The sequence below is a fragment of the Perna viridis genome, chromosome 7, assembly GCF_037379345.1.
Source record: "Perna viridis isolate PV_CMFRI_1.1 ecotype Kerala chromosome 7, ASM3737934v1, whole genome shotgun sequence".
NCBI lineage: Eukaryota > Metazoa > Mollusca > Bivalvia > Mytilida > Mytilidae > Perna > Perna viridis.
In genome coordinates, this window is record NC_142451.1 from 35,793,146 (window position 1) to 35,806,317 (window position 13,172).

The 13,172-nt window shown below is 32.9% G+C and overlaps 1 protein-coding gene across 4 annotated transcripts in view; it reads right to left on the reverse strand.

The window, feature by feature from the left end:
- Positions 1 to 13,172, reverse strand: part of LOC148612473 (centrosomal protein of 70 kDa-like) — a 46,404-nt gene that overhangs the window by 32,961 nt on the left and 271 nt on the right. For 3 of the 4 annotated variants that reach the window (XR_015924417.1, XM_088593950.1, XM_088593948.1), the window contains exons 2-7: positions 10,408 to 10,449; positions 8,740 to 8,839; positions 4,596 to 4,722; positions 2,739 to 2,835; positions 2,183 to 2,356; positions 1,016 to 1,101 (exon numbers count right to left, since the gene is read on the reverse strand). Coding sequence is in view for 3 of the 4 variants with exons in the window: in XM_088593950.1 (XP_088450076.1) it covers positions 1,016 to 1,101; positions 2,183 to 2,356; positions 2,739 to 2,835; positions 4,596 to 4,722; positions 8,740 to 8,839; positions 10,408 to 10,449 (626 nt within the window). In the remaining variant the exon portion in view is untranslated. Of the gene's footprint in view, positions 1 to 1,015; positions 1,102 to 2,182; positions 2,357 to 2,738; positions 2,836 to 4,595; positions 4,723 to 8,739; positions 8,840 to 10,407; positions 10,450 to 12,969; positions 13,142 to 13,172 lie in introns of those variants that run through there. The other variant, XM_088593949.1, reaches the window with a different exon arrangement.

A 13,172-nucleotide genomic window follows, 5' to 3' on the forward strand; every position in this document is an offset into this window, starting at 1 on the left:
TTGACAGGCTTTTCCCATCATATTTATTCCTCTCACACATACAATAGCAAAATAAGCTTCACACTTAGCTATGTTACTATGGAAACTACAGGCTATAGAGCCTGAATCACTCACCTGACCTCATGTCCAAAGGAATAACATGTTTACGCTATCAATAAATCTATTAGATTTATAAGCTCAAGCAATTCCTTTTTACTACATGTATTACAACAATGTACATTGTAATATTAAGAATATTATTATAATTCACACTTAGTTTTTGTGTATTACAATATTTGAGAAATCTTTCTAAAACAGGGAAAATCATTTTTTCAAAGGACAAAATTCTAGATTGTAATATTTGAATGATTTTTTTTCTAATTTTCAGTTCATATTTATCTTATGCAGTTAATAAAAATATATGACAATTTCAACTATATTAAACATTTCAAGGTAAACTAATTCTAAATAGGTTGTTAAATAAAATGTACCATTGCACAATGTTAGATTTTGTCATTTGGATTATTCTTCTACTTTATGTAATGTTTATAGTGAAGTATTTAGGACATTTAATGTAGATTATACTTATCACTCTGTCATCACCCAAAATCATGAGGACAAACTTCTTTCAAGGGAAGATAATTGATGGGAAAAATGTCTTATAGAAGTTTTTTAATATTACAAGAGAAAGAGTTCACTAATTTCAGATTTTTTTGACGGATTTGTTTAATATTCTAATTCTATATCTCCTCCATTTTAAAGATATTTGCTTAAATCTTAATGCTTTCTGCTTCTTATCCTTTAGTACTACTTTTAGTTCTGACAGCCATCTATACATCTTGATTATTAAACAAAGTTTAATTCTAAACAATCTATAGATGAATCAAATGACGTTTCATTGTGATGCAAACAGTGTTTTCAGAGGATATGATTCTTAAAAGAGTTTACAATAACGACGACAAATGCAAGATGATGGCGATAGCTCACATGGACTTTTTAGTTGAAAAGCTTGGTAATCATCAAAAGTCTACATTACTTTTCATCCATTGTGTTGTGTGCCCTGGCAGTTCTCTTCTTGAACTCTTGAAATATTTGGTTCTGTCTGTCTGTGCGCTTTTCTTCCTGTAATTAACATAAAACAAGAATATACATGTGTACAAGTACTTCCTAAAACATCTTTATTTTGCTAGATTAGTCTTGGGTCTGAGTTCCTACCTCTAAGGACAAATTTTGCTGGATTGGTCTTGGGTCAGAGTTCATACCTCCGAGGACAGGTTAGCTAGTTAAATTTTGAGTCTGAGTTCCTAACTCTGAAAACATTTCCTTATCTGTGAGGACATTTTTGCTAGATTAGTCTTGGGTCTTGGTTCCTACCTCTGCAGACAACTTTGCTAGTTTAGTCTTAGGTCTAATTCCTACCTCTGAGGAAATTTCTGCTAAATTAGTCTTGGCCTAAGTTCTTACTTCTGAGGACAGTTAAGCTAGTTTAGTCTTGAGTCTAAATTCCTGCCTCTGGGGACATTGTTGATGATTTATGTATTGGGTTAGACTTCCTACATTTGCTAGTTTAGTCTTGGGTCTGAGTTCCTACCTCTAAGGGCAAATTTTGCTAGATTAGTCTTGGGTCTGAGTTCCTACCTCTGAGGACAATTTTGCTAGTTTAGTCTTGGGTCTGAGATCCTACCTCTAAGGAAAAATTTTGCTAGTTTAGTCTAGGGTCTGAGTTCCTACTTCTGAGGACAATTTTGCTAGTTTAGTCTTGGGTCTTAGTTGCTACCTCTAAGGACAAATTTTGCTAGATTAGTCTTGGGTCTGAGTTGCTACCTCTAGGACAAATTTTGCTAGATTAGTCTTGGGTCTGAGTTCCTACCTCTAAGGACAAATTTTGCTAGTTTAGTCTAGGGTCTGAGTTCCTACTTCTGAGGACAATTTTGTTAGTTTAGTCTTGGGTCTGAGTTTCTCCCTCTAAGGACAAATTTTGCTAGATTAGTCTTGGGTCTGAGTTTCTACCTCTAAGGACAAATTTTGCTAGATTAGTTTAGGGCCTGAGTTCCTACTTCTGAGGACAATTTTGCTAGTTTAGTCTTGGGTCTGAGTTTCTACCTCTAACTTAAAGGACAAATTTTGCTAGATTAGTCTTGGGTCTGAGTTCCTACCTCAAAGGACAAATTTTGCTAGATTAGTCTTGGGTCTTAGTTCCTACCTCTGAGGACATTTTAGCTAGTTTAGTCTTGAGTCTGTCTAACTCTTTCTCTTGGTTATCACATTTCTGTTGAAGGAATTTACATTTTTGATGGATGGATTTCTTTGTGTTTTTCAGTTTTTCTTCTTCCTCTTCAAATATTGAAGACCTGGTGTGTTGTTCTCTTTCAAGTTCCTATAGATGAATATACAAAGCATTTATATTAATATTTATTGGAATGATATTTGACATTAGACAGAAACGAAACTATGAACATTCATTGAACAAGCATCTTTTTATTTTGATATCAGGTTAAGTTTTGTTTAAACAGATTCATTAAACACACAAATTAACTGCATGTGTAAGATCAATATGACCATCATAGGCAGTACTTCATTCAGCTAGGCCTTTCGTTCTTCAGAACAGTTTTTTTTTAATTAATATTTTTGTCAGTTATCATCCCAATGTCTAATGTTTTAAAAAAATAAGCATCGAAAACTTTGAAAATTCAGGTCATTCCCACCAATGAAAAGAAAATGTATCAAATATAAAATCTGAATGATAGACATGTTTATACATCAACTCTGCTCCTAGAGCTCTCCAACAGTACTTTAAGCTCTTTCACTCTTCCATGGTATTTCTCTGTAAGTTCTGTCTGTTTTGATAAATCCTCTCTAAAAATATTAAGAATTATTGACTTGATACTGATATAAATTATTATCAGACCAAAGTCATACATTAGGTAAAATCATAATGTAAAATTCTGGTCAGGACATAAAGTTAATGATGTATTGATAATTGGTTTTTATGAACTGGTCAAATAAACTTTTCTTTAATGTCCATGACTTAATTAGTGCTTCTATCAAATTTGTAAGTGCAAATAAAGAGTAATCAAAGGAACCAAGATTCTAGTGGAAATCAAAAGAATGTAATCCAGGGACAAAGACCAGACATGGAAAACAGACATACTGGGTACACAACAAAGGACATGAAGTAACTAAAATAATACATAAAAAGTAACAAAAGGAAATGAGCAATATAAATGGATGAATGGAGTCTGGTACATTTGTTACGTTTCACCATATGTATGAGTCTGGTGCATTTGTTACATTGTACCATATTCGTTTCTTTTCTATAGGACAAATAGTTCCCCTAAAAATGGATGTGGTTCTAAAAGGAAGAGGAAAAACAAAGCAAAAACTGTAATTAAAATCACAGTGAATATGTATACTTAACTTAAAATATTTTCATTAAAGAATCTCAAATAACATGCATTGATGTACATATTAATGGGACATTTCTAAAACAAAGAAAGGGCATTTAAGCTTAGTGCCTTTAATACCTAACAGCATAAAAATACATAAACTGAACTATGGTACATATGAAAACTTTGAAATATTAAAAAAAAAAAACCCTAATCATATGTCTTAAGAAAGTCTGCAGCTCTACTTAAAAATAACAAGGATTTCAAATGGATGTGAAATCTATTAAGATATTTCATGCTAGAACAATATAAGTAGAAAAAAATGATGGGTCAGTGTACTCTTTTTGGTGATAAAACCATTTGAAAATTTGGTGGGAAAAGGATATTTCTTGATTTTCAATAGGTTTTATCTTACATATAATTGATTTGATCTATTAATACCTCCATAGAAATAACAAGGATTTCATAACATCATTCTAACTAGCATTTTAAGATGTAATATGAGGAAGGTGAAACCTTAAATGCTCCCGAGGAAACATATAGAAATTTAAGACATAAGAAATTTCATAATTTTAGTTAGCCCTGTTATTATTAACATGCAAAATGGTAAAATTTGTCATAGTATATGGCTTTTATTGTCCTTCTGCGTAATCCTATCGTCATGGTCTGAAATATGTATGGACAGAAATTCCCGGGAACTGTGGTTGTCATGGCCCAGAATGTCTTTGTGTCGAATTGTCTAGTATTGATAAGCTGATTACATCATTTTTATAAATATTTAAGTGCCATGTTTTGACCATCCCTCTCTTGGAAAAAGCTAAGATTTGATTTGTATTTAATCATCGAAGCTAGCCAGAGTTTCCTAGATTGGTGTGGTTCTAAAATTGTATTTACTAGTTAAACAAAAATGAAGCTGCCATGAAGTTACTTTTAAGCTCCCAATTTTACATGTACAAACTGGATATGAATGGTTTTTCTTACCATAAGTATACGGTACCAAGTTGATAATACAACCATTAGCACTCCCTTTGGCAGCATATCAAATAATGTCATGAAAAGAAATGTGGGGTAACTTATCAAAAAAAACATATGCTATAAAATCTAACAAAATTGGCTGAACATGAGCAGCAAACATCCTTAACTTTATGACGTACTTCAGTTGTTTATTAATTAGAACAAGATCTTAAAGACGGTTCTGTCTATGGTCACAGTCTACTATGAATGACTTACTTAAGATGATTATTAGATAGAATGAGATCTTGTAGAAGGTTCTGTCTATGGTCACAATCTACCATTAATGAGATAAAGTTCTCCCTCACTGTCTGGCTCATTGGTAAATCCATACATACTGTTCTCCCTGAATAAATCAAAATGATGAAAAAATCAAACATGAACCAAAAAATATGAATTTGTCAGTTATTTTTTTGTGTGTTTGTTTTTTGATTGTCTAAAACTGTTTTGAAGATGTATGTTAAGAACAGAGCTTGCAGTGTATCCATTGCTCCAATTCTATGTTGTAGGTTAGACAATGATTTCTTGTTTTAATTATATCATCAAAATAATCTCCACCGATATTGTTCGCTCATTCACATTTTCCCTTACGTTCCATTTTTCTGATTTTAAGGCCCTGCACTCCTAGCACAGGTGCCCTAAAGCTCACATTTTGTATATTCCTTAGTCTATCTGTGGACAATTTATTTGAGTGCAATAATCTCTAAATATTTACAAAGTGTAAACCAAATACAAGAGAAGATGTACATATTAAACTTTCATACTAAGTTGTCAGATATTTAGAAAAAAATCATTTGTACTTGGATGAAAAGTCACAAATTTTTTGAATAAAATGTGTATCAATTACAATATAAAGATGTGCATATCAAATGGAGGTAATGGATAATTACCTCAGTAAAATCTTTTGCTTTATAAAAAAAACATGTCTATACACTCATTAAGGGACAAAAAATACATAAACATGTATGTACAACAAAAATATGCTATTAGGTTGATATACATGTACAAATACATTACAAAATGCAGATGAAAATCTAAGGCAAAATATCATGTCATAGACACTACTAGCAATTTCGTTCAAGGATAAACTTCTAAATTTAAAACCATGTCTTGCAAGAGTAATCAAGGGAACCAGTTATAGCGGTAATCAAAAGGAATGAAATCCAGGGACAAAGACCAGACATGGAAAATAGACATACACAACAAAGAACATAAAGCAACCAAAATCATACATACAAACCAACAAAAGTAAATGAGCAACTCAGACTCTACTAAAAACTGGGAGCATGGACCGGGTGCACCGGTAGGGTAAGTGTCCTCTGCTTTTCTAGAAACACCCCCCAAGTTGCTCATAAAAAGTCAAGTCCAGGGTAGCCAAACGAGGAAAGGAAAACTATGACCTGTTGAATACATCAGTTTTCATGGTGCTGATGGATACACCATAACGATCCATGAGTCTGCGTAGTTTCGGTAAGCTCTGGCATAACGTATGAGTTGTGATATGAACACTCCATACACAGGAGGCAAAGGGATGTTGCCACAGATGAAAGGAAAGTTGACAATTCTGAATGAAAAGTCATCATGTTTGTTGTAAAATTTTTTACCTTTTATTTCCTTTACCATCGATTTCTAAGTGTAGGTCAAGATATGAGGCTGACTTCATAGTGTCTGTAGTATCCTTTATCTCAAGTTCTTTTGGGTAGATGCGATATATCCGATCCCCGAAAAATGGATTGTTTAAAGATAATACGTCATCAATATAGCGGAAACTGAGATTGAAGGATCTAGCCAAATGATATTCTTTCTTTCTGATCAGCTATAAAGTCAGCCTCATAAGAGTGAAGGAATAGGTCAGCAAGTAAAGGAGCACAATTTGTTCCCATTGGAATGCCAACCGTTTGTTGAAAAACACGTCCACCACACTGGTCAAATATGTTGTCAATTAAAAATTCCAGCATTTTGTAGATGATTTGGAATTATTTCTTACAAAGTATGAGGAATCTCTACCAAGAACTACATATTTGTATCTAGGTATACCATCTTTTTTGGAAAAACAACAATGTATAATGTTTTTAAGTCGGGATTTTAACTGAGTATGGGGAATAGAAATATACAGTGTTGAAAAATCATAGGTTTTAATGCTATTATACTCAGATAATAGTCTTGAACTGATTGTCTCGAAAAGGTCTTTTGAATTTTTCAGGATCCACATTGAATTAATACCACTATGGGAGTAACAAGTGTTGTGGTAGGACTGTAGACCTTCTTTGACAGTTGTGAGTATAGAAGTTAAAAGTTTTGAAAGAGGTTTGGTGGTACATTTTGCAGATCCAGCTATGAAACGTTTGTATGGATTCTTGTAAAGTTTAGGAATCCAGTACATAGACTGTAAATCACAATCATCGTCCCTGGTAGAGAGACCAAAAGAGGATAGCACAGATTTATTGTTTTCCACAATCTCTTCTTTGGAGAGAGTGGTAGTAGTGTAGGTCTTATCACTGCTATTATTTTCTATGTCTACCTCTGATAATAAACATTGGATATAAAACGTTTTGCAGACAAAAACAATGTTGTTTTGGGCTTTGTCTGCTGGTACGACAACATATTTGTCATGTATAGTAGACAATGCTTTTGCTACATCGAGGTCTTTCACGGTCTTTAACCACTCTGACAGAGAATCAATGTCTTCTTGTTCTCGTTTTATCCATTTTCTTGCATAGTCCTCGACGGCATCCATAAGAACTTCAAAGTTATAATTCCAATTTATGGAGCGTGGTTCACTGTACTTGGGACATTTAGAAAGGATATTACGCAGAGATTCGTTTTCGATAATGGTTAAATCTCCCGTAATGATGTAACCAGAAGGACCACATTTGAATGGAGAGCTTTTTAGCAAGAACAGTCAGGTGGTTTAGCCATGAAGTCCTCAATCTCGAGGTTCTGCAATAGCCTTTTATAATTGAAAATTTTGGATGCGATGGGTGAAGTATAGAAATATGAAATAATTGGTATGGATTTGACTTTGAAATATGGGGGAATTTTGTTGGTAACGTTTTTGTGATGGAGGATGTTAGCCAAATTAATTGCATCCATACCTTTGTTCACAAACGGAAGTGGAAGAAATGATCGTTTTTCTTCATCTTGACTTTTCACACAAACTGGTTTAAAGAGTCTGTGGAAACCAATATCCAAAATGATGGCAACAAGTCTCTATAATGATGACGTGGGGTGAGAAACAGGAGTGTCAAGACTTGTTTTGTAAAGGGAGTGTAGTAGAGTGAGAGGTATAGAATAAAGTTTGGTTATAATGTGATGAAGTACAAGAGGTTTTTGTATGAAAGGAAGGAGACCATCTATGGAGACATCATGTAACTTAGGTGACGTATAGTGGCGATGGCCATGACTCCTTTCCCGTCTTAGCTTTTTGTCAAATAAATTCATCACATTTATGTTATTGTTATATTGACTTGAAAGGTTTCCTATACTTTTGATGTTGTCATTGCAACCTTAAGGTATTGCAGTACCTAGTCTGTGTATCCAGTACTCCTCTCTTTCCCTACGACAGTTTTTACTTAGAATGGGGCTGTTCGTAGGATGGTAAATTTTTTCTAAAATACAAACTTTCATGGAGAGGATTGAATGATCTTTTTGATTAAAGTGTTGATAAATTGTCGGGAATTTGGTGCTGTTAATTCCCGAACGATGACCGCACATTCTTTTATTTAATCATTCTTGCGTTTCTCCGACATATATTAAACCACATAAGTTGCATTCTAATCCATATATTAAGTTTGTTGATTTGCAACTTAAGTCATCGTGACTTCTTGTATGGAAGGTTTTGTTTGTAAGGGAACTGGAGAAGTAAGGGTCGGTTATAAGAATGTTGCATGTTTTGCAATTTTTAATACCACATTTTGATATGGTACAATGTGGTTCGTCATTGTTGTAGTCAAATATATCATTTAAAGTGATGGAACATGGTTTGATAATTTTAAAATAATCAGAATTTTTGTACTGGAATATATGGTCTGCAGACTGAACGTGTGATTGGGTACTTTTAGTTGAAGTGGTCAGGGCAATACATAAGTATATCAATCCATATTTAAAATTATTTTTAAATTAATCACAAAAATTCAACTTTTAAAAGATCTCAAGGCACTGGTATGGCAATATATAGTTTTTTTTAAGAGTTCCATCAATAAATGTATTTATTATTGGGTCACTTATAGATTTGCAATTTTTTGGTAATATCATTTATATATGAAAGCAGTATGTGAATTTTCCCCATGTTTCTATGGATTTAAGTCTATATTGGTACATGTAGTTGAATTGCAAAAGGATAGTTAAAGAGGATACACCATACCTGATAACAAGGTAACATCAGATGGGTGAAGAATTTTTATAACTGGTAACCCATGCTTTTTTAACTGCTTGTTCACATCTTGCCAAGAATCAACTTCCATCTATAAAAATATTGTTAACATGGTTAATGAGATTTACATTTATTACTTATTTAGATCACATGATGATATTATTTTTTATAACTATCCATGAATCAAAATGTTTTATGATGTCTTTAAATTCTCCATTTCAATTATTACAGGATGGTTATATTTATTACTTTTAACAAATTTTGGCTTTCAATACAGGTGAAGCTATATTTTATACTGAAAAAAAGAAGAAAACTCCAGTGTCTCATAATAAAGTCAAGACAAGGTACAAAAGTATCATCAATAATCCAGGTCCAGATTGCTTTAGTCATGCAACATACAAAATGAAACATATTTACATTTATGTTGCTGTCAAGTAAGAAATTTTAAAAGGTGTTTCTGTATAAACATGACCCTGTTCCTGCCAGTATAACCAAATTTTGTCTCCTATGCAATGTCTCACTGGCTACTCTTTTTCTTGGGAATACAACTCATACAAAAACTAGAGGCTAAAGAGAGCCTGAATCGCTCAATTGGTTTACCATTTACTTATTTGAAAAACTTGAGGTATGAGACAGGCTAAGTTACAATTAATTGAATTGTCAAATGCAGGAAATACTTTTAATAGCATTTTATGACCTGAAGCAGAATTTTTGCAGAGGCAACAGTTTTTGAATTATTTTCAAAAACTGTCTACCGCCCCTTTTGTTCTGTTTATAGTATAGGCAGCTAAATTAATTCACAGGTTAAAAATCACAAGTCATTTTGACCACAATACACTAAAGAACCAATATGCTTATTTTCATTAAATGATCTTAAATGGTTTTAGAGAAGAAGATTTTCGAAGTTGTACACGTGGGAAAAAAATTTTTTGAATTGTTTCAGGAGCCATAACTCCTACATCAATAAACAAATCGTTTCAAAAAATTTCTGCATTGGTCGGTCTCATGATGATGAACAAAATTACCCCTGCAAAAAGTTTGCTAAAGGCAATGGTTTTTGAGTTATTTGCAAAAACTGCATTCTGCGCCCTATGTTCTATTTTTAGTAATGGTGGCCATGTTTTTCCACAGATTAAAAATCCCAACACTCATTCTGTGTGGGATACCCTAAGGAACAAATATGCCAACTTTCATTGAATTCTGTACTTTCGTTTTAGAGAAGATTTTAAAATTGCACATGCAAAAAAATGACAAAAAAAACTGTTTCAGGAGCAGTAATTCCTACATCAGTTGACAAATTGTTTTGAAAGTTTTGGCATACATGTAGGTCTGTCTCTTGATGCTGAACAAAATTACCCTGCCAAAATTTCAGTTAAGGCAACAATTTTTGAGTTATTTGCAAAAAAAAATGCCTTCAGACCCCTGTTCTATTTTCAGTAACGGTGGCAATGTTTTTTCATGGACCATAAATCCAATGGGTCATTTTGTGCACAATACTCTAAGGAACAATCATGCCAAGTTTACATCCCGTGGGTCTAGTAGTTTCAGAGGAAAAAATTTTTTTTTCAAAAAATTTGTTCATGACGATGAGGCTAATTTGACATATGTACCTGAATTTTAACAAACTTACTCTATGTACCTGAATTTTAACAAACTTACTCTATAGTTTGATGTGATTCTCATGTCATCATTTTCATCTTCCTGCAATAAAATATCAAGATTTACCTATGCTCAGCAATTCATTAAAAACAAAGCATCTATCATTCTAGTTACATACATGTACATGTACTTATATACTACATCATTTTTCCAAATTTAAAGAAAGAAACATGAATTTACTTTGAATTCTGAGTCTTGAACTGCTCTAATGTGCAAGATCTAAGGCTATTAAAATACAGTGGGCCAGGTTGCAATAACCTGGAGGGGGGGCTTCCTAAGTTAATTATGTTGAAAGTTAAGTTTGCATTGCACATGTAAATAAAATCCCTTTTTTGAATTTCTAGATCCCCCAATAGGTAGCACCTTCCATATACTACAGCAGTTAATGACAAATCTATGGTCTTAAAGTTCAAAAATTCTTTTACCAAGTACATTTATCATAGTTCAATCATAATAATACAAAAGAAGCATTTAACTGACAAGATTGTTAGCTTTTATATACATGTATATGGCTTCAATAAACTTTTATACAGTAAAATAATTACAGTGCTAATTTTAAACTTTAAACAGTTGGGAACAAGTCCTGAAATTAGGGTTAACCCCCAATTTGTGGTACTATCCCTCGTATGGTGGGTTTCAACCATTATCCATTAGAAAAATAACAAGAAGCTCCAAGGAGCTTAAATCGCTCACCTTATTAAATTTTTGACTTCCAAGAGCAATAACTCTAAGAAAGAGTTGTCTGACAATTTGACTCAAAAGAAGACTTTGGTAAGACTTATCAAAAGGATTATTTCATCAAATGAATTTTTTTTTATCTATTATAAATGTTGTTTTCAAGATATTGACTGAAAACTGCTAAAACATCATTTTTTGTCTTTCAATGACAAAAACTCTAACAAGGAGAAGTCCAACAACTTTGATCTCCCTGCAGACTTTTTTATGCCTTATCATAAGGATCATTTCAGCAATTGAAAATTTCTTTCAATCTATCATAGTTTTCAAGATATTGGGTGAAAAAACTGTAAAAAAAAAAATGTCACTTGCACCTTTCAAGGACAATAATTCTATCAAGAAGTCCTCTACATTGATCCATGCAGACTTTTGTAGACCTTATAATAAAGATCAATTGACAATTGATAGAATTTGGCTAAAACTAATGGTTTTGGAAATATATAAGAAAAACTTCTGACTGACCCCTTTGTTCTAGATTTATTAACAGTGGCCATGTTTCTCAACATATCCCCACTACAGAACTATGCAGAATATCCTGAGAAATATCCATACCAAGTTTGTTTCTAATTGGTTTAGTAGTTACAGAGGAGAAGATTTTTGAAAGAAATAGCAATAAAAATAGAGATAAAACATAAAACAAGAGGCTCCCAGGAGCCTGAATCGCTCACCTGGTTCAAATTTGTCTTTTAAAGGGCAATAAATTTTACAAGGAGTTGCCTGACAACTTTGATTCCTGAAGACTTTTGAAGGCCTTATAATAAGGATCATTTCAGCAATTGAAAGAGTTTGGCTAAACCTAATGTTTTGGAGATATATGTGAAAACTACGAAAACTACTGTCTGACCCCTATGTTTTATTTTTAGTTACATCCGCCATGTTTTTCAAGGGATCAAAAATACCCACAACAGTTCTATGCAGGATACCCAAGGAACATTCATATCAAGTTTGGTTCCAGTTGGTCAAGTAGTGTCGGAGAAGATTTTTGAAAAAAATAAAAAATAAAAATAGCAAAAAGAACGTCGAAAAAGGATATTAATACCAACATGGCATAACAGATTAAAATGAAAATTTGACCACAGATAGTTCTCATCATGCTGTCATTCAGAACACTTTTACACGCCTTAGAATTTGACTAAACATATCGGCTTTGGAAATATATGCGAAAAACTACTGTCTGATCCCTATGATCTATTTTCAGTAACTGTGGCCATGTTTTTCGATGGATAAAAAATCCCCACATCAGTTCTATGCAGGCTACCCCAAGGAATGTTCATACCAAGTCTCGTTCCAATTGTTCAAGTCCTGTGAGAAGAGAAGAGTTTTCAAATATTGCATTTTATTTGGCTCTGTTCTCATTAGACAGTAGACCACAACATTTTCAAGACAGAAACGAAGGAGAGGTAAAAAAATTGGATTTCATGTCGATACGTCCCCTATTTAACTTGATGTATTATGCATTAGAAATTCATACAATTACAATATTAAACATACTTATTGAAAATAAATTATCTTATCCTTTTCTTAATTTTTACAATATAAATGAATAGATTATAAGTTCATAAAATATTATTAATATTAGACCTAATTGAGAATTATTCGTTAACAAGAACTACTCCTTGACCAGTATTTAGATTTGCAAAAGTAACTTGGAATCACATAAATATCCCACTTTTTAACTATATATTTCATACAAAACTTTTATTTCCACAAATGGCACAATGGGTAAAAACCCACCATGTCACGGGTAGTAATCCAAATGGGGAGGTAATAACTTGTTCCCAACCTGTTTAAATGATCATTACAGAAAATAATCTAACAGCGGCATACTTTCAATGGCATTGTTATCCTAGATAGTCATTGGGTATTGAAAGCTGATTCCCTCAAGCAGACTTGTTTTTGACATATGACATGTCCAAGCAAGTGAGAAAGAAAATTTAAATTTTAGCGGGGTTTACGAGTATTGATGTGTACGTTTTCAGGAACATACTCCTTTGAATTTGGTTCCTATATAAGAAATGCAATGATTATAC